The sequence below is a fragment of the Anoplopoma fimbria genome, chromosome 14 (genome assembly GCF_027596085.1).
Source record: "Anoplopoma fimbria isolate UVic2021 breed Golden Eagle Sablefish chromosome 14, Afim_UVic_2022, whole genome shotgun sequence".
Classification (NCBI taxonomy): Eukaryota; Metazoa; Chordata; class Actinopteri; order Perciformes; family Anoplopomatidae; genus Anoplopoma; species Anoplopoma fimbria.
This window is the reverse complement of record NC_072462.1, coordinates 5,268,522-5,290,770: the sequence shown is the minus strand read 5'-3', so window position 1 is coordinate 5,290,770 and position 22,249 is coordinate 5,268,522. Positions and strand designations below refer to the sequence as shown.

The 22,249-nt window shown below is 39.7% G+C and overlaps 1 protein-coding gene across 1 annotated transcript; it reads right to left on the bottom strand.

Annotated features, from left to right (window-relative positions):
* Window positions 1-1,449: 1,449 nt before the first annotated feature.
* On the bottom strand, window positions 1,450-22,214 carry ttll11 (tubulin tyrosine ligase-like family, member 11). Its single transcript, XM_054612894.1, has 10 exons — window positions 21,490-22,214; window positions 16,938-17,037; window positions 16,289-16,422; window positions 13,483-13,773; window positions 13,082-13,366; window positions 12,154-12,249; window positions 11,946-12,058; window positions 5,558-5,800; window positions 4,157-4,263; window positions 1,450-1,813 (listed from the first exon to the last, which is right to left on the bottom strand). Exons 1-10 carry the CDS (start codon window positions 22,042-22,044, stop codon window positions 1,500-1,502), a joined length of 2,238 nt encoding a protein of 745 aa, XP_054468869.1. The 5' UTR covers window positions 22,045-22,214; the 3' UTR covers window positions 1,450-1,499.
* Window positions 22,215-22,249: the final 35 nt, after the last annotated feature.

The window sequence follows — 22,249 nt, the reverse complement described above, 5'->3', positions numbered from 1 at the left end:
AAAAGCAGCGACCACATCAACACACAGCTTCAGTTCAGAGAGCAAGAGGACTTTTATTTTTTTGCAGTGCTATTAATACATTTCATTCATAAGTCCGATCAAGGTTAATAACCTCATTAATCTACTTCATATTAACCAATGTATACTGCATTAAATGAGTTAGTCCTACAGTACGTATAGCAGAAATGTTAAACATGTTTAGTTCACTGTCTGGGTTAAAGAGCTGCATTGCAGTTCACTCATAATTTGATTGTTTTTTGTGTTACACACCACATTTAATTATTGGTCTGCATGTGACATATTAATTTAATAATCTTGGTGTAAACAAAACAAAACAATACAATTTAAATATCATTGTTCAGCGGGTAATAATTAAAAATGACAGCGACCCCTTTGACCTTTCTGGTTGGCATCCAGTCGCAGTCATTTTGTGTGTAGCCACATCACACATTTGATGAGTTTTCTTTTTTGTTTTTTTTTAATACAAAACGCTATCTGGATCACATTTAGGAAAAAAAATGCATCTGATTGAATTGTGCCATGCAATTAATTCCCAATGACAATTGTGTGGCTACACAGCATTCATCCTAAAATGTGATATCTGGAGATCTGAGGGGCAGCCTGACAGGAATAGCTGCTGAACTGAAAGAGGATAAGTGGCGCCGTGGCCTTTTCCCTCTGAATACTTATTCACTTAACTCATCACTAATGGGCTCACGGAGCTTGGACGCACAGCTGAGCCACTGGCTGTAAATAGGGCTTTCACCATTGAGCTGAACACAAATAAATACAGTACAGTACACACGCACTCATACATATACACAATACGTCCACACAAATGCTCAGTCACCCTCACATCCATTTCTGTGCAAATGTAGTAGTTCCAAGAGTTGTGCAAATTCAAATATATAACACACACACACACACACACACACACACACACACACTAAGGACACTCCCTTGCACTCATTTATTTATGTGTGATGTGTGTCACTGCATTGAATGTGAATCCGGAGCGTCTTATTTTATACCTGAAAAAAAAAAAAAAACCCCGGTATGTTTCAGTGGAGCTGTTGCCAAGAAGAGAAAGGTGAAGGGAAGCAAATAGCTGCCCTGTAGAATCAGTAAGTATATTAAAGCAGCCATATCTTCCTCCTGAGCGGACCTCCGTTCACATACGATCGCAGCAGGGGGAGGGAGGGGGGGGAGGAGGAAATGCACCAACCTCCTTATAGCTCATGTTCTATTTCCTCCCCCAACCCCCTCTCCCCACATGTGGACATCTTCCTCCTCTAAAAAAGAAAAACCAATCAGGCCGAGAACAGTCCTCCTGGCAAGTCAGCCAGCAGGGGTCAAGCGAGTCCTTCTCTCAGCTCCCCCGCTCCCCCCCGTTGCTGGAGCTGCAGAGGAGAGAGAGGGACATCTAATTCCCCAGCTCCTGTGGAGAAAGGCTAAAGGCAGTGTTTGGGTGTTGGATGCCTAGTTGGAGCCCTTCCTCGTCAGTTCTCCACGTTGGCCCTGAGCGTGCGAGGCTTGAGTCTTTGATGCAGCCGGTAGTCCTGGCTGGACGCCCTTCGCAGGGGAGCCGGAGAGTTGAGCTGAGGGTTGGTGAGGCCCAGCGTCTGAGTCTTGGCGGCCCGCGGCATCGCCCTGCTGCAGCTCACGGAGCGCCTCTCCTCCACCCCAGTCTGGGACTCGAGCTGAGCCTCGCACAGCTCCAGCTGGGACACTACCTGCTCCCTCAGCGGCAGGGATTTGAACCTGCGACCTGCCAGATGGAAAAAGGCTTCCACGAATGCTTGCAGTCCCATACCTGCAAAACAGAGAGAGTTTGTCCAGGTGAGGCCAGAGAAGTACGCAAGAGGGAAAGTAGAATGACAATAGTTTTTAAAGCAACAGCTAGCTTTGGTTGCTGATGTCGCCTCAAACTAAGGGGACACGTACAAGAGTGGTATCGATATTCTCATCTAAGTCATTATCCATCCATCCATCTGTACCCACTATTCAATTCAATTCAGTTTATTTTGTATAGCCCAGAATCACAAATTACAAATTTGCCTCAGAGGGCTTTACAATCTGTACACATGCGACATCCTCTGTCCTTCCCTCACATCGGCACAGGAAAAACTCCCCTAAAAAACCCTTTAACAGGGAGAAAAAAGGAAGAAACCTCTGGGAGAACGACAGAGGAGGGATCCTTCTCCCAGGATGGACAGAATGCAATAGATGTCATGTGTACGGAACAGCATAACAGAGATACAACACATTCAATGTATATGACATAAATGATTCATATAATAAGACTACTTATAATAACAGCAGCAATTATTACAGTAGAACTATGCCTTAACAAGTTCTCAGGGGCCCCAGAGACATTGTGCGAGAGGCCGTGTTCACCCTATTCAGGTAGCTAGTCAATCACTGGGCTGAAGCATTGAGACAGACAACCATAATTCAAGGTCCCCAATGAACCTAACTGCATGTCTTTGGACTGTGGGGGAAGCCGGAGGAACCAGAAAAAACCTGCGCCGACTTTGAGAGAACATGTAAACTCCACACATAAGGACCCAAGCCGGCCGGCGGGTTTCGAACCCAAAACCCTCTAACCCTGCTAACTGCGGCAGGGTAGTGTAGTGGTAGTGGTATGACATTATAATGACAGTATCATCATACATTAGCATGGGCGGTTGGGCAAATGCTAGGGCTGCCAGGATGCTGAAGGGGTGCAAGTTTATGTAGGTGGCCAGATTATTATTATTATTTTATTTTCTATGTGACTACCTGCATGCGACCTTTTTGATCAACAAATTTAAAAAGTATGTAGTTATGAGACAGTAATGTTGACCACGTTTTAGGTGTTACTCTGGTGATTTCTTCTCTAACTTTGAAAACACACTGATAGTAGACAGCAGAGTCTCTCCTGAAATCTAAATTTAACATCAATAGCCTTTGAAAGCACATTTGGGATGCTGTACATTAACATATGAAGATGAGTAAAATAACAATTCAGATATGAATATACTGCAAATATACATATGAATCAACTCTATGTTTTTGCCACCAAGAGAAGAACATTTTTTTAGACTTTTATTTTGTTAATTTCATAACTTTCTGATTTTGCCTACTGGGGACTAAGGCCAGAGTGACTGAAGGTCAAAGAATGAAATAAGAAAACAATGACGTGTTCAGAAACACAAAAGCAAGAGCTGAATTTCCCCTCAAAGGTCTCCTTAATATTTCCCGCTGCAGCGTCTGTTGTAGTCGACCTAGAGGAGGAAGACAAATGTGCAGCAAACTAATGAAAGAATGAATCCAGATGCTAATTCACAGTGGACTTCATCAATCATCACCCTGAACAAATCAAAATGAGCTCTGTAATCTAACACTATTATTATCAATTGTATTGTTCTTGTGAACTGCATGTTTCACAGTTTTATTCCTATTTACACGTGTATACATATGTGCATTGTATATTTGATGCTGCTTTGTGAAGGACAATAATAATTATATTATCTTATCATAATTGTTACAGATCATAAAAAGAGTCTCTTACAAGAGAGCATTTTCAGAAATTGCCTCATGTGTCCTTTTAAAACTTTGCTGCATATCAGCCTCCCCCCCCCCCCCCCATAAAAACATAATAATATGTTAATACGAACAATACTTTTTTTATGCCCCATCTTGTTTCCTCACAAATCCTCCAAAGCACATACACAGAAATAACAGACCTTGACACTTCAGTCTCCCTGAATACGTATGAGCTCGTTCTAAATTCAGCCCGCAATCTCCTCTGTACAGACCCTTCCATCCCGGTCCATGTGATCTCCATCCATCCGATTCGGCTCGCAAACATTCCTTGCAAGGTGCAATGTCTGAATAATTCATGTCGGATAGTCTCCTCGCTGCCACATTGTGATCTCAGCTCATTTCAATTACGGTAGTGCAGTGTCAGAGGGAATCTGACAAAGAATGACAAGCAATTATCTCCAAGCACATCATTTGCTCCGAGTCTCAAGGATACCCGGCTCATGTAGTTTCTTTGTGTGTGTGTGTGTGTGTGTGTGTGTGTGTGTGTGTGTGTGTGTGTGTGTGTGTGTGTGTGTGTGTGTGTGTGTGTGTGTGTGTGTGTGTGTGTGAGAGTAGGTATGTGTGTTACCTGCTTCTCTAGAATCGGGCATTGTTCCTGACCAACGCCGTGTGATGTCTATGTAGAGGATGTCCACTGAAGCCATGGAGAAGTTACTGTTGCTCAGCTTACAGGTCCTAAAAGCAACCAGGAAATCATGTCAGTCAATGTGTTAATAATGTCAACATGTTTTTTTAAAAGTATTCTTTATTGTTTTTTTATTACTAAAAAGAAAGAAAAAAAAAAAAGGTCTTTAGGGCAACATTAGAGTTTCCTTATGCAAAGATTTATTGGCAAGCAAAGATATGGGGCGCCATTGTGATATAAAAATACATTTCTCCATTTTGTTTTTTAAATTTTTCTCAAGGGAGAATACAGGCCATGTGAGTTACAGAGAAGAAATATATGTTGTTACCATAGATTATACATAAAGATTCACAACATGACAGCTCCCAAAAAGTAAAGCCAATACTTTATAGAAGTAATAAATCAAAGTACATGTCAAACACATTTTTTTTTACCATAGATAGTTTCTGTCATTTTTAGGATGTTTTTATCACACTGACAAAGTTGTTTTACTGAGTTTGGTTCAATCAATTTTTGGATGCTATGAAAAGAGGGTGAGACGACATGATTGACAGCTGTGTGATTGACAGCTCCTCTGAGTGAAGTAGTTGCAGTGGCATGGGCTTGGGAGTTGTCGGAAAGAAAATGTAACTTTAACTTTCCATAACTGGGATTGTCTGTTTTTTAAAAAAAAAAAGACTGTAAAATATCTTTAAATACAGTGTAAGATTAATACAGTCACTGACCGTGTCGCTAGTTACCTTAGCAACATTTCCACTGATGTTTGCCAACACTGTCGGACCGTCATGTGTGTCTATACCCTAGAGTGTAAGTGCAGTTTTGAAATATGAATCACGCGTCTGTGTGATAAAACGTGTCAATTTGATCAATGAATTTACATAAATATTATGGTAAGTGGTTAAAAAGTGCTACACTTTTAAGAAGACTAAATTAGCACATGTTTCTAATTGATATTATCCTTTTTTTGGTTTTTCTTTTGGACATGTTGTGAATGTGCAAGACCCAGTAAATAAATGACATTACATTACAGTCATTTAGCAGACGCTTTTATCCAAAGCGACTTACAGTCAGTAGTATATTACATATCATTCACCCATTCACACACTGATGACAGGCTACCATGCAAGGTGCCACCATCAGACTCTAACTAACATTCATGCAACATCCAGTCCACACCGATGGCAAGCCTTCGGGAGCAACTTGGGGTTAAGTGTCTTGCCCAAGGACACATCGACTGCCGAGGCCGGGTATCGAACCACCGATCCTCTGATTGGAGCACTACCTTGCTCTCCACTACGCCACAGCCGGCACCGTATAAATAAAGAAATAAAGAAATGTTTGTACCTGATGAATGTTCTGAAGGCAGTGGGGCCCAGACGCATGTTGCCCTTGACCCCGAGGAAGCGTATGAACAGAGCTGTGATTCGCTCCACCAGTCGCAGGTAGTTGAACTGTTTGGTGTACTTGGGGTAGACCTGCTTCAGACACAGCGAGGGCAGAGCTCCTTCGTCGGAGCTTCTATCCTGTGTCTCCGCCTCCATGGGAATCTCCTCTCCGTGTTCGAGCCCACCAGCCCTCAGTTGGGAACTAAGGCCATGAAATGAGAGGACAGGAAAAAAAATAACAAAACACAGACAAAACATATACTATAAATTGAATTGCATTGTATTTCAATGACAGGTTGAAAGAGCGTGGAGTTTTAAAGACTCCAAAAGTCCCTTCATTCACTGCCTATTGGGCTGTCCAGCGGCAGGGTTAATGGACTACCTTCAAGCCCCGCAGGACTGATGACAGGTACAGATCACCTGAGGTAGATAAATGCACCAATATTTTCATTTGAGTCTGCACCTCCAGCCTGGCTTGTCAGGGGAAAGTGGAAGAATGATGTTGTTTGAAGGTTAAATAACTCTTTTCACTACCTCATCTCACAGCCTCCTTACGTGCTTTTTACGGTCTGTGCTTACATCCACAACACTAAATGCATCATGAGTATGATGGATCTACGTGGTAGGGGTTTTGCATTTAGAATTTAGATTTAAGTTTTGAATTCTTATGAAGAGAAAGTTGATACTTCTCAGCAAGTTTGGATATCTAGTTAAAAGTCCAGAGTGTAGGATTTAGTGGCATCTAGAGGTGAGATTGTAGACTGCAACCAACTGAAACTTATCCCTTGTGTACGAAAATACAAATGGCCGTCTCTAGATCCAGTGTTTGGCTTGTCTATCTTGTCCGCGTTGAGTATCCACTCTGTATAAACATAAAAACAGCTCATTCTAAAGGTAACAAAAACACAATTCAGATTTTCAGGGTATTAAACACCAAAGAAAACATACTTATTAAAATGACATTCCATTTCTTCTAATAGATTCACCTAACTCCTACACACAGGTTCTCATGAAACACTGTCCATCCAGGAGATGTCTCTTGAAAAGCTACCCTGGCTCTCTGCAGTGGTTTTTACTCTTTAAAGCACATTAGTCAATGAAAATCTACACTTTGAAAACGACCAATGTTTCCAATCCATTGTACCTGCTGATGAAGGACAAATTCTGCTTTTGGAGGTTAATTATCGACATCACGTTTGATGCTTTGAATGCTGATGAGGCAAAGATATATAAGTCATACACTGACCATAGATTGAATCACTCTCCTGTGGTTCAACTTGGTTTCAAAATATTCAAAGCAAATGCAAACCAAGCGCCCGGGGAAAGGGCTGCACTGTGGGCCGATTGTGGTCTAGCAGCTACAGTCATGTCATGTGATGCCCTCTGGAACAAAATGACTTTGTACTCATTAACAATCATTACAATAGAGCTGCTGTAAAAACATGAATATATGCAGGACATATTCTGAGCATTGCAAATACCGTGAGGTGAAGTTTTGTCATTTATGAATTTGAATCATTCAATAGATATAAAAAAAAAGAAAAAAAAGAAAAAGGTACCCCGAGGAGTTTCCCTCTTCATAAAATATTTGCAAAGACAATAAAAGAAAAACTTGAAACTCAAGTTTTTTAACTTGCCATCTTCTTCCCTGTATTTTCCCAGCATATTGCTCCATTTCTTTGTGCGTTACTACCATCTGTCAATTACTGAAATAGTGTAAAACCATCGGTAGAAATGAATATCACATCAGCACCATACTCATACTCATGTGTCCCTGTACACGACATACAAACAAAACAGTGACCCACTCCGCTTCATGGTTCTACCGGTGGTCAAAGGATACACAAATATACACCTTTAAGAAGTCTCAAAGAGCAAAATCCGGGAGAAAGAGTGAATCCAAACGTAGTTTACTCCTGTGATCGGTCACCATCCCACTCCTACACCTCTATTAGGCCAAAGTTCACAAAGCATTCTTTCCCATTTTGCTTCTTTCCTGAGGAATTTTAAGCTTCTCATAGAAAATGAAGAGGAGTCTGCTAGCTTTGATGCACATGTTACTGTAGTGCAGCACCAATTACACCTTTATCATTTCTATTACTTCACTGAGTGCTGTGAGCTCAAATAATTCCCAGCCCAGCAACCTGAGCAGAGGTCTCATCAGCGGGAGTAAGTGTAATCAACTGTGTGGGTGTGCAGGGCCTTTAAAAGACGACTCCTATGGTCGACACATGACACAAAAGCAACAAAGAGAAACACAATGGTAGATTCAAGTGAAGGGGATGCAGTGCTGCTGACTTTTATGAGGCAGTTTCTTTCTCCATGAATTAGTAAGCAGTGTGAATGGCACTGAGAGAGCACTGCTGAATGTTTAATAGAATCAATCATCCCTCAGCAGCCAGAGGGACACCACCCACATGTATTTAGACAGGACAGTCTCGGCTAAAAACGGACACATCTTCAACGGAAGCTGACAGCCAGACAGACAGTGAAGGGAACGTCCACAGACATTCCCTGCAGAGAAGAGAAGGATGGCTGCCAGGCGACGGGGGTAAAAGGTGAAGAATGGCAGGTTATTAAAAAGACATACAGAGGCCTGGTGCCAAATGTTAGTGGAGTGTACGCGAGGAGGGTTAGGCCTAATTTAGCTGTCATTACTCGGCATAAATGCTTTTTCTGTCCGCCTGGTGAATACATCTTCAGAGCTGTTACACTCTGTGAAAAGGCTTAAAAAAGGTGCCAGATGTGTCAATGAAAAGACATTTAAAAAGTGTCTGCACACTTATCTCCATTGCAGAAATCTGAATTTATTGCCTGAGCTTTTCTCATGAGTATGAGTCATACCTAAACACAGAGATCAAATTGGACTCCCACAGGTAACAATTCATCTTTTGTTTCGTTTTATAAATTATTTAAGAAGCAAAACTTTTCTCCATTGCTCCCTAACCACGCAACCACAAGAGTCAGAAAACTTTGAGCAGATTGCGACTAGCTAATGAACATAGTGGAGCATTTAAAGAATAATGAGACAGATATCTTAAGAGACCAAAAGCAGAGCTGAAAGAGAGTGGATATTTAAATTACATTCACCAGATGGCCAGAAACATTATTTCAAATGATACGGTCCTGATAATGTAACTGCTGGATGAGTAAATAAGAAACTATTTGCCAACACGTTTTCCATAATAACTTAAAAAGATGTTAACATGTCAAAGTTGTGTTCACAGCCCCTTAAGTGTGTTAATTCAGAGCTTCCACAGCGACAAAAACGAACTTATAAAACAGTGCATTTTGGACACATGATTCAACCTTCGTTACCTTTATCCTCCACATATTTTTTTTATGCAGATGATGCTTTAGTAATCGTTTCCCTCGCACTCTATTTTAAGAAATGCTTGCCTACGAATATCAGCTTTTTGTTTTCACCCACACTAACACATACCTCTCATAATGGCTCATAAATCACCCACAGAGGCATCATGCACAGGATTAATGAGCTGGGTGCGAGAACTACATGCCTAAAAGTCACTCACATCACACCCTCCTCCTCATCATCATTACCCATTTACCTCTACCCCCTTTCTCCAAATTACACTTTACCATTTTATATTTACTTATCTCTCTTGTATAAGTTCTCACTCCCACACACCTTTTTTTTCTTTCTAGACGGCACCTTTGTGTTGTTTGCCAGGTCAGTTCTCAGCCCTCTTTCACATTTTGACAAGTCAAATTCACACATGGGTGACTCCAGTCTAAACTCTGCATTCTGAATGACTGAATCCCATCCATCCCGCTGCAGAACAGCTGTCAGAGACCACAACACAGGTATATTTACTTACAGGTGCGCCATCTGTTCAGTAAACAAATTGCTTAAACCTCCAGTAACGAGGTTGGGAACATTTTTGTTTGTGCTCCCAAAGACTACTTGTTAATGATTCTGAAAGTTTGCTGAAGAATAAGAAATCAAATCAGTCCTTCCCTATCAAAATATAACTGAACTGAATCTAAATCTATGCATATGATTGGCAGCTTAAATCATGTACTCTCATTATTTATGATAGTGTAGGAAACTGTTAAAACATTATCCTGTTCAAATGCAAAATCGTTACCTAATTTTTGTCTCCCTTGCTTATTTCAAATCAATCAGCCAATGGAGTTTGTTCTTCAGCAGCAATCACATTTTCGGAGAAGCTTGCATTAATCAGAGCGTTGTTCTCTTTTCACATTCTTATGTGGATCTTGGATGCTGAAACTTTTAGCTGTGCAAATGGTTGAAAGAAACTGAGTTTATACAAGTACTACAAAGAAGTAAAAAATGTTTGATATTGGTACTCAGTACTAAAACTTTTATGGGACTTTAGACTTTCCCTCCACTGCATATCAGAGTGAAATATAGTATTTTTTTATTATCCAATATTGTAAAAGACAACAAAGATTAGATAAAATAAGCAGTGACTTGTAAAGCTGAACTTTTTCTTCTTCTTTCCTACCTCATTAATAATGCCTTCAGATATATCGTGTGTTTATCTTGACCGTTTGAAGTGGTCTAACACGACTAAACTCCCAAACTGATTTTAATAACCTTACAGCAAATAGTTCAAACTAGCTACAACAGTAAAATATTTTGCACATTGATGGATCAGAATTAATCTAATAATATCATAAATAATGGCATATCAGATTAATATTCTGAGGAATTACTAACTTTGCTTTTGATCCTCCAAATACATTTGCTCATGATACTTATTTAATTTTTTTATTTAACTAGCATTTTCAATGGAGGATTTTTACTTGTAATAGAGTATTTGTGCCACATTTGTACACACAAATGGCTTGATTTAAAATGGATAGAATTCAACATATCATTGAGTCTATCAAACATGAATGTACAATGCATCTGCCTCTGTGCCCATGTAAACAGAGAGAGAACACACAGTGGGGCTGAGTGATTAATGAGATCTCATTCCGTGCCCGCGTCGTTGGCTACAGTGATGATTACATTTTTCGGAGCATAACCAATCTAATGGCTAATTCAATAAATATTAGCAATAGCTAGTTGGGACATAATTAGCATATCGCCCCGCTAAACCAAGAAACTCAGTCACTATCTGCAAAGCTGACAGCCCACTTTCCTGCAATCACAACCTGACATGAATACTAAATCTTTGTGTTTGGGATGCACATATTTTGGAAACCAAAACAGATGTATTACTGCAGTTTGATTTTATCCTGTATATAGATAATGTATTGAAATGTTTGTTTGTTTTCCAATATAACAGGACTAATTTGTGATAGATGTTCACCCTAGAAGTCTGGGTCGACTTTCTATCTGCAATCATTTATTAATAGTAAAATTCTTGTTGATGCTAATCAGGAGATTTTTATTATTTAATAGCCCAGTAATGTATCTATTCTATAATGCAATTTACAACTATTTGTAGTCATTACTATTTTCTAAAAATCTAACTGCTCAGGTTATATACTGTACGTATATGCTATGTGTTATAGTATATACAGATATAAAGGCTTTAAGTAAGTTTCTAAATTAACATGATAAGTATGAGACATTAGATTAAAGGATTAAGGGTTTCTAAAAGTGCAAAGATAGGAATTAGTGTTCAGAATTCTAAATGTGTACACTAAATTATACAGTATTGTATTTCTTCCGCAGACAAGTGCAAGATGTGGTTTTGCTGATTCTAGCTGGATGAAATTACAGCAATGCAGGAGGGACGAGGATTAAATGTATCATAGGCGCATTATATCAACGTGTTACTGGTCATGAATGAGTGGGTATTATCCCCGAGAAGATATCGCTGTCACTTGCAGAACAAAGCAGATCAAATATCTGATACAGAAGATAATCTGGAGAGGAAAGAAGTGAGGGAATGAGGGAAGAAATTGAGATGGTGGCGGAATAGAAAACAGTAAATCCTCTTGTCATAGAAGAAAAACAGATTAAAAGAAAAAAAAAAAACACAAACCCTAATGGTAGAGGAGATTTATTGCCAGGCACCACACAGGGCCGGTCAGCCAGAGAGAGTGAGCCACCAGACTCGTACAGTAATTTGTGAATTTCCACTTAAATTTTTTCCATTTAACAGGCTTATGGAGAGCTGTTGAGTGGTGCAGAGATGGGCTCTGAGGAGGGATGGGCGAGAGTGAGGTATCATGTCCTTAAAAGTGGACTCTTAAGACCGGCAGACAAAGAGAAGACGATGCAATAACTTTTTAACTGTGTTTTAATATACGTGTGTGTGTGTGTGTGTGTGTGTGTGTGTGTGTGTGTGTGTGTGTGTGTGTGTGTGTGTGTGTGTGTGTGTGTGTGTAAAAGTGTGTGTATTTACATTGAAGGTTTCTTGCGGCCAGGGTCCATAAGGCGCAGAGTGTCCCTGATCACACCCACTTTGACCTCTTCGTCGACAGGACTAGGAACATATTCAAAAACTCCTGGTGAAACCTGAGAAAAACACAAATATATATTACAGCAGTGTATAATAATAATAATAATGATAATAATACTAAGGCAATATTGATGTTGACATTCAGTCTTACCTCTTGCTCATGTTCTATTCTCATACTGGGGTTGGAGTTGACCTCTAGTAATACTGGCTTCAGGTTTTTCATCAGCAAGATATCAAAACCTAATATCTAAAGACACAAACACATCCTTATTACATACTTTATATTTATATTTTAGAATGAAGCAGACTGTAACTGTGGAACAACAAGCTGTTATATGAATTTGTATAGGATTTATGCAGAATGTGGTTGCCTAGTCTGCTACATTTTTCTGCATCAAGTTGTTTTCTCTTGACATTCATTTATTTATATAAATATATATTTAACTGTTAATGGTCTGCTTGGAGATCAATAGTTAAAACACATAAAACAAGTGGACAATAAATTAACAATGAAAGTCTGAAATCCAACACAACAGTTCTTATTTTCAGGGGATTATATACAATAGAAAATGTAGTTTAGTATAGTATAGTAGCCAATAGATCCCCTTAAATGCTACACATTGTTATTTTAATAAGGGGGTTGTGCATGCAGAAGGAAACGAAAGAGAACGCTATTGAGAGAAATATGAAAAGCTCACTTGGCCCAATTGGCTGCACTTTTGAGACAGTCCCTAACTTCAACTCATCAGATTCCAGTCTACTGTCAAGTCACGCACAGGAAGATCATTAAGTTCTCTGTTCATGCAGGAGGGACCGCCTAAATAAGAATACTACTAGCGGTTCCTGTTTGCGCTGTGCAGACAAGAAGAATTCCTTTTACAGTAAGAAAATGTCTGAATATGATGAGATTATGAGAGATGATCTGAAGTTATACGGAGTGCCTTTCTATATGATTTGTAAACAGATGAATTGATGTTTATCTTTATTAGTATATGAGCGTATCTAAGCAATGCATTCTTATTCATTAACAACCCTACTGTACTCATTCTACTCCTAAGACAGTGTTACCCACTACCGACCTGGAAGCAAGTGGGTCCCGGTTTTCCAGGTGGTATATCAGCCTGATAGAAGACTCTGAGTTCAGGCACCACGGCGATAGCAGTCTTGATCACAAGCGCGATGATGTCCGACCACACCTTCTTGATGTCTACGCCTTTAGCCGCCAGCCTGTACAGCACGCTGGAGAGAGTGCGCTTGCTGCCTGTGCTCTGGCTGTCCGAGTGGACAAAGTTGCCACTGTGGACGTTGAGGGAGTAGTTTGTCAGGTGCATGAAGACGTGGCTAAGATTCTTCTGGCTTGGTTCCTTCACAATCAGAATAAGAGTGGCTTTAATTATTTTTTATGCTATAGAAGTATAGGTACACGTTTCATGGCCTCAAAGTTAAAACCTGCCGGCATTAATAGCATCGTCATGGCTACCTGGTAGGGCTCGGTGCAAAAACGTGTCAGGCCTTCCTTGGCAATGTAGATCTCCAATGGCTCCAGGGACTTCAACAGCACATAGAGGCGGATATCAAACTTGAGCTTGTCAATGAGTAACGGCCTCTGGATATACTCCTGGACGACAAACTGCTTGGCCTGTGAACCCACCATGAGCTTAAGGTCACTAGGGTCACGAATGAGGTAGATGCCGTCCCCTTGAGAGCCCCCATCCGGCTTGACGATGAAGGTGGGATTCACTGTTGCATCGTTCTCCTTCACCATGCGAATCTGCAGCAGTGGTGGGAGTGAGAAAAGATAAGGTTAACAAAAAGCTCACAGGGTTATTGGCAACACTTGAATCCCACAGGTTTCACACACTGTGGCAAACTTCAAAACAAAGATCCCCGAGTGTGAGTGAAGACCGTTTGATGGTGCTTTAGAACTTGTTTAAGTTGGGGAAGGAAACTTTGGAGAAACTGTGATATTTGAAAATATCCAAACTAAAAAAAAACACCAGCCGCCGTCTTTAGGCCTCTCTCTGAAGCCACTCCCCCCCAAAACAATGCGCACTGACTACTCCTGAAGGATAAGTCAAGGAGGGAGCGTTGGCGAGGAGCACAGCACATCATTGTTATCGCCAACTGTATCCAACAACCTCATGTTTCATTCACATGTAAGAAAACAACTAACATTATCATAATGAATGATGGCTATTGTTAGTACTCATAGCTGTCAAGCTAGCAGCTTGTGGAAGATTCCGGTCACACACACTATGAGAACGCGGGCGGGAAGGCCATTCAATCATTTGACAGGGGCAGAATGAAATGATTGGCCGGGTTTATTACACGCCTGCAAGTATTTGATTTATTGATTGCTGTCAGGATGCAAAGAGAATTTTAAAAAATATAAGAAAGAAAATACTTCTTAAATAAAGTGCCAACTGTAGCTCTAACAATTGATCATAAATCCTTAAAAATCTGTCATAATGCTAAACCAATCATATTCTTATTTAAAGATGTTATACAATGATGCAGTCAGTGGTTGAAATGTGGGACATATGTTATTAAACTATTAATAAAAGTCACTGTTCAGCTGGTGAACTTACTCAATAATGAGTAATGCCTTTCCTTGACACTGTGATACAGAACCTTTTGTTTCTTCTGCTGGAAACTAGACCGGGATGTTAACAGTGATACTCTGGTGCCCCCTACTGGACATAATATATTGTTGCTATATATGATTTATTTAAATATAACTTTTTGAACATCTGCCCTTGCAATTGCATGAAAAATTTGATTTAAATTTCTTAATAAAAGCGCACCGAAAAGGACAAGCCATTGACAAATATTTGACTAACTGCCAAAACTGATAACAACAAAAAACATATTTAAATCCTTTCCCTGTCTGATCAACTTTCCTCCTAAATTGATTGAGATAATAAGTTTACAGATTGTTTTATTTTCACTTAATTTAAGACTTGTTTTTGGGGGTAACTGACTGTAACATTGCTTATTGTAGTGAACCAGGGCAAAAAGCAGCTGAGGGACATTCTCATGCTCATTCTTCCCCTAGGCTCTTCACAGCTCTACTTCCTGGTCATATGTGTCTGCACTCAATGCTGTATTTTCTATACAAGATAATCCTACAAGATTCAACCATGTGTTAAGAAGTGTTAGATTACCACAAAGGGTAATATGCATGAATAGAGTACAGTCCGTTTTTTCCCCCTCAAGGAGAGTGTGCAATGAAGCGAGCACATGACACAGTTGTTACAGTATTCCATTTAAACACTACTGTTCAGTGTAGCATGGTGGGCAGTTAAAGAGATAGGGGGAAAATGAGTACACTGGTACTGTAAAGATAACAGTATACCTCCTATGAAAATGAAGCGGAAGCAAGATGGCAAACAGAAACACTGGCTTTACTTTTTTAGAGCTGTCTTTTATTTAAAAAGCCTAATCTGGGAATTCATCTTGCTATTTTTTATCTCCAATAGAAATAATCAAGAACTAATCTCCTGGGTATCCAAAATAAACGAGCGGAGGTGACAGGCTTTATGTTTTCAGCTAAGCCACTTAAAATGGTCTGTAAAACAAAAAGAGCGGTTTTGGTTTGTGATAGCAGGAAACATACAGGGTTAAATAATGACATAAATGAAAACTGCATGCTAGCATGGCCTATTGGGGCACTAAAATGGAACGTGGCCATCGTTAATGTTATTAACAACAACTGGTCTTACACTGCTGTGTCAAGTCAAAATGTCTGCTGTGAAGAAGGTTTATTTAAATCATGGAATTTGATATCTCTGGTTTAACGATTGAAAACCCCATGTTTAATGACCCTTCTGCTAATGGTGTCTGTTTTAGCGTATTTTAGCCTTCTTAGTATTGCATCTATTTTTTTTTGCATTGTTTTATCGGTATGCATGATTTATGTATTTTTTGTCTGCAACTTTTTATGCTGTTGCCTTCGCCAAGTATCCCTTCCAAAAGAGATATACGGCCTCAATTTATCATCAATATAGGTTCAATTAAAATGTAAAATAATTTATTTTCTTATGCATTTTTTTTATAATGCCCTTTTTCAAGCATACACTCAAATCTAATCTTTGTCATCTTATTCTTATGACCTACAGTCAACACAACATTTTCTGAAACAGTCTCATAACTGCTTGATTTCTACTCAGACAGCATATAGTATCCAATGTTTGCACTGCACTGTGCATAGAAATACAGAAGTTTATCCAAAGAAAATCTCCACGTATCACACCCACTATCTTAACACTTTTGTTATGCAACTATACCTGTGTGGAAAACTGCTGGCACTCCTCAGGCAGGATCCAGGACCGGGGGTAGAAGTCGTACTCTTCTGGGAACAACTCCTGCATAGTCCTCACTGCCCGACTCAGGTTGATCTTCCTCAGCATTTCAATCATTCCTGCAATGCACAACGCACTGTTTCAGATATAATAAATAGAAGAGACTGACATGCAAGACATCAATAAAAACGCACTTTGGGAGACAGTCGTCAAAGGAAGTTATATTGCTGCGGGAAAGCTAATATAATCTGTAGAAGGACTCGAAGGAAGGCAGACAGACATGACCTTGTCAGGAGATATAACTCAATATGGCATAAGTATAATATAATGCACATAGACTGATAGTGCAAGATAAATGCAAGCCAGGAGACTCCAGTGATGTGCATTTCTTACTAATACATATCTCTAGAGTCTCTAAAGTAATGATTATTGCCATGGCATGAAAAGGTTAGCACTGGAGCAATGAGGATCAGTGAGGGTTTAACTAAATCCCTCCTGCTGTGAGTACAGAATACTGAATACACAAGTACTGCGAGATGAAATGAAGCCATCTCTGCAGCTACAGTTCAGCAAGCATTGGTGTAGCGTGCTTTAATTCAACATTAGGTTATAGAAGAGGAGAGCGGCGAAATACCTGGGAACTTGTTCACCTGCCCTGAGACGATATTTTCATTGTCGTGGAAGGAGACGCCATGCCAGTAGATATCACAGGGTGCCCGTCTCCCCAGAGGAAACTGAAGAAAGGGAGAGAACAGGACCAGTAATAAAAGATTATTTAACACTAAATAAAAAACAATACACATATATATATATACATGACCAATAATTGAATGCAGTGTGCAGAATCAAGCACATTTATACACACACATACGTATATATACATATGGATACATATATACACATATATAAATATATATAGACATATACACACATATATAAATATATATAGACATATACACACATATATAAATATATATAGACATATACACACATATATAAATATATATAGACATATACATATATACACATATATAAATATATACAGACATATATATATATACACACATATAAATATATACAGACATATATATATTTATATATATGTACACACACACATATATATATATATACACACATATACATATACACATATACAAATATATATATATATATACACACGTACATATATATACATACACACATATATATATATACACATATATATATTTACACACACATATATACACACACACACACACACACACACACACACACACACACACACACACACACACACACACACACACACACACACACACACACACACACACACACACACACACACACACACACACACACACACTTAACACTTTTTGTATCTGTAAATGAGAGAAGGCCTAGTTTGTTCATATGACTCAGGACACTGGCAGGGTGCTTGTCTTCTGGTGATCCCAGAGTTCAGGGATAATCTTGCCTATAGATGGTACTAACTAGGCAGTGTGTGCTCTGTTGTGATGAACTGGGGAAAAGAAGAGGAGGTGATACTATAAAAAGGAATTAGAGAGCTAGGAAATCCTACTGGCAGCTTTTAGCCTCAACACCTCTGCTCTTGACAATACTCACATAATGGAATTACGCTACAATGAAGTCAAAGGGATAGGGTATTACAGTAACAATGTGATGGTCACATATATCACAATTGCACGTCTGCACAGTCATTCTTTTGATTTCATTAGTTTTCCACCTCATTTTAGAAGACAGAGTTATCCCATCTTAAGTGAGTTTTTTTATGATAGAGTTCAATAAGTGTTTGGATCCCTGACTGACCACTGCGTCCACTATTACAGTACATTTCTACCACATGCTGTTACATCTCACTGCTATGCATCAATGCACAATCCACTTTTTATTTATTTAAACATATGCATATACAAATGTCATCAGCTGTTGAGGACTGTTTCTGGGTGTTTTCTACCGTAGATCCGTCAAATGTCCATTTGAAATGTCATTATTTGGGTTTTATTTACAATAAAAGATATGTTTTAATTTTGTTGATGCATCTCAAGTACTGGTGTGAATGTGGTCTAACTTCAGTTGGTTTGATTCAGCTCCTACAAAAGGAGAAAGTTAAACCTGTTTCAATAGGGAAGCTTTGTTTCTTCTGAAAATCAACAGCAAAAACAACATATCCCAATGTGTGCTTATTGCTAGAGTCATCTACCTTACAAACAGGACAGCAATGTGGCATAACTGATCAGAAAATACTTTGTACTCTTTCTGTTTTGTACAAGTCTTCATCCTCACAACCTGAAATAGATCTGAAGAAAATATTTTAAAAGATGCCCTCCCTGATTTATACCAGCTCATTAATATATCACAACTTTACACAGCTCCATCTGAGTCTCAAAACATCAAAATTGAGCCGGGACAGGTTTTGTCTTTAAATTTATGATTCTATATCAAGTTGTATTGTAAAGGCACCACTAAACTCTACTCTAAAAAATAACTCCCCTACTGCCCATATAAGATAGACATCTGACAGAGCTGGATCTCATTAACAAGTTAGTGTGAGTGTGTGAAACAGGGAAACCCTGCGTCACAGCCAAGACGTGCTATAAATACTGTCACACAGACGCCAACGTGTAATTGCATCAGGGAAGGAAGTAAAATTAGTTTGAGTAGTTTCTGGGAATCAGGCCTAAAAAAAAGAGAGACAGAGGAACACTTTCTACCCATTGTTGTGGACATAGTCACAAGTGGGACAGTTCAGTTTCCGAGCCACTTAGTAAAGGAAAATACTTAATAATCTCAGTTATACCAGTTATTATTTCCTAAATACGGTAGCCTCCAGATGGAAGGCCTTTTTTAAAATGTCAGCTTGGTCTGTAGAATCTTAATCGAAATGCCAAAACCCAAAGATTTAATGCACAGTTATTGGTGTTATTTTCTGAAGTTGTCACTCAGACCCTCGGGCTTATCATTGGCTCTCTGCCTCAAGGAGGACTCAGAGTCTATTGGATTAGAGGCGCTTAAGGCTAATCATTTCCCACTGCGTTAGAGAATGCCATATGCTGAAAGTCACTTGACAGCTGTCCAACGGGGCCCGAAAATACTGCAGATGTAGAGAACGGGTAATTCGGATGTAAATTGACTTAATGAATAACTTATCAATCCCTAATGTGTCTTAATAAAAATCTCCATAATTGTATCCAGTAGTCCATTTAGTAAACTGACATCAGTGCTTTGACTTACAACTTGGGATTCCTCCCAATCAATGTTCATTTAATAATTGACAAACGATGCTACTGGAGTTTCAAGCCATTCAAAAGATGATGATGATGACAGGTACTTTTGAAAAAACGGCACAGGATCCATAGCGCCCTTGACTTTGTCGGGGGTGCACCGTGAGGACAAAGCGTGGTAATGTATAGGCCTTCTGTCTCACGTTTCCGATACCAGACCTGGAAGGGGTTTAAGTGTCACTGCCTGGTCATACCGGTCATAAGTAGAGTCTTTACCTCACCGGCCTCACCTCGTTGCCCTTCTTTACTTCTTATGCATAATGGAGACCAATGGTAACAATATAGTTATCACATTCAAATTGACCAGATGGTGTTTGTGGCCTCGGACTGGATGAATTAGATCTACTCATGAATGTTTTAATGTTGTTGCTTTTTTTTTTAGAACAACTTTCATCCACACCCATCCTCTGTAATGTTATACATTAGAGGCATGCACACGGGCACTGTCGGGTTGTGTCTGGGTTAAAAGTGATCGTGTCATCTAATTAATAACGGGCCGAGCTTTCGATCGATGACTTCTGCAATCATCGTCATGGAAACTGGAAACAAATAATAAGGATATCAAGCCGTCATACTCGAAATTAGAGCTGCAACAAAAGGATAATTGAATTAAAATTTTATATACAGATCATTTTCTTAATTTACCACGCCATTTACAATTTACTAGCCAGTGATCAGCTGACTTTTTAGTGCGCCACATGATCGGCCCAAAACAACATATCCAGTCCCGAGGCCTTCGCAGAAATAGGAGTGTGAGATCAGAATAACAAAAATAGATATGACGAGGCTCAGCCTGAGAAAAACAGTGACCACGCTGATCCATTTTTACTCTCCACATAGATGATAAATGAATGCTCAGTGTCAGTTGTCCATAATATTTCAATGGATGGACAGATTCATCAACATCTTACGTTGTTTGGAATCCAGCCCCTTACAATTATCCTCATCAAATCTCCCGTGCATTTTCTAACAGATCAGTTTGGCCACGTTCAGTAGTGTGTGCACTCATGTATATTTTATGATAAGTACATGAATATATTTAAAAGCTGGAAAGCTGTGCATAAGGTTCTGCAGCTTAAAATATTTAAAAAAAAAAGTATTTATAACCAGTTTCCATGGATTGCATTTATTTAATCTAGTTATTAAATAAATAGGTCATTTAAGTTCAGGTGTGCCAAACTTTCTTGCACACATAACTCTCCTGCACAGTATCAAATTTCCGTCCTTACATCTGAAAAGCTTTGTATTTTACATTTAGTCAGAGACACTGCCTCTTTTATAATTCCAGATTCTGGATAAGGAGAAAAAGAAACATGCATTAAAACTACTACATAATCTAATATAAAGCCCCAATCAGATAGAAAAGGTTATATTACATTATTGTCCAATACAGTATGTTTATGGGCTGCAGCAGTTAAGATTCTATTGTTTTTTTTTTACCAACGGTTAAATGCCAAGTAAAAGCTGTTTCATGTTATGTAGTGCTGTGCAGATTGATATCCTTGGAAACTACAAGAAATGTGCATTGTTGACCTTTTCTTCTAGTTGTCTTCCTACCCACAGCCTTTGCTGACATGTGACCTTTCCAGCTCATCACATCCTCTGACCGGTCTCTGCAGATATATAGTTCTTATAGTATATATAGTCTGAGAGCAGTGAGACAAAGGTTTTTCATCCATGCACGCTCCTGACCAAAGCCTAAGCTGGTTGTCATCCAAATGAAACCCTAATGCAGCTGATGTCAGAAGTCCTCTTCTGGATCAAGCCGTGCACTAGTGTGTTAAACCAGCACCTGATCTTTCCACGGGAATCAAACCTGCACAGAACATTGGTTAAATGATATTTCTCCCAAGACAAACAGCACAACAAACAAATGTGTCACACCTCTTTCCACTTCAGCTGCTTGATGCTTATCTTCAGCGCCTCCAATGAAGTTTTGGCTTTCGAGGTGTCCACCGTCACAGGTCTTCTCTTCCTTGCCAGTTTAAATCCGTCCTCCCTGCGTGGTTCTTGGTTGTTCTTGGATGGATGGATGTTTGCGTAGTTCCCATTGGTCTCCAGCTTGCTCCCCTGCAGTATCTTCCCAGTCCCTTTGATGTGCAGTGTCCTCTCATGCCCTGGTCTATTCAAGTTCTTCCCAACATGAGCAGCAACTACACACCCATGCAGTGACACATCTGAGGTGTGTTTGCCACAGGAGTTCTTGGCATCCTTACTTCGACTTTTAACCCTTTGTTTACTGATGATGGAGGTGTTGGAGGCATCTCTGCCGGCTCTGGTGATGGTGATGGTGCTGGAGGGGTCTGGGGAGACTGAAGTGGGAGGAGGACCCACTGGCAGCTGCTCCTCAATGTCCACACCCTCCTCCTTCTCTGCATCCTCTCCTAAGGATTTCATGTCCTCCACTCGGATCTTTACTCCTGCATAACGATCAGTCATTCTGCAGGATGCTGCTGCTGCTGCAGGGCACAGTGGTACCAACACCCCGACCCCTGCAAGATAAGGTTATTCTGCAATAATGGAGGACGCATTATGGGCTGGCGTTGACTTAACCTACTCGTGCATGCGGTTGTCTACTTGTCTAACGACGGCCATGTTCCTCTGCTCGCTGTGTGTTGTCGTCTCTGTGTTGTCAGCAGCAGCA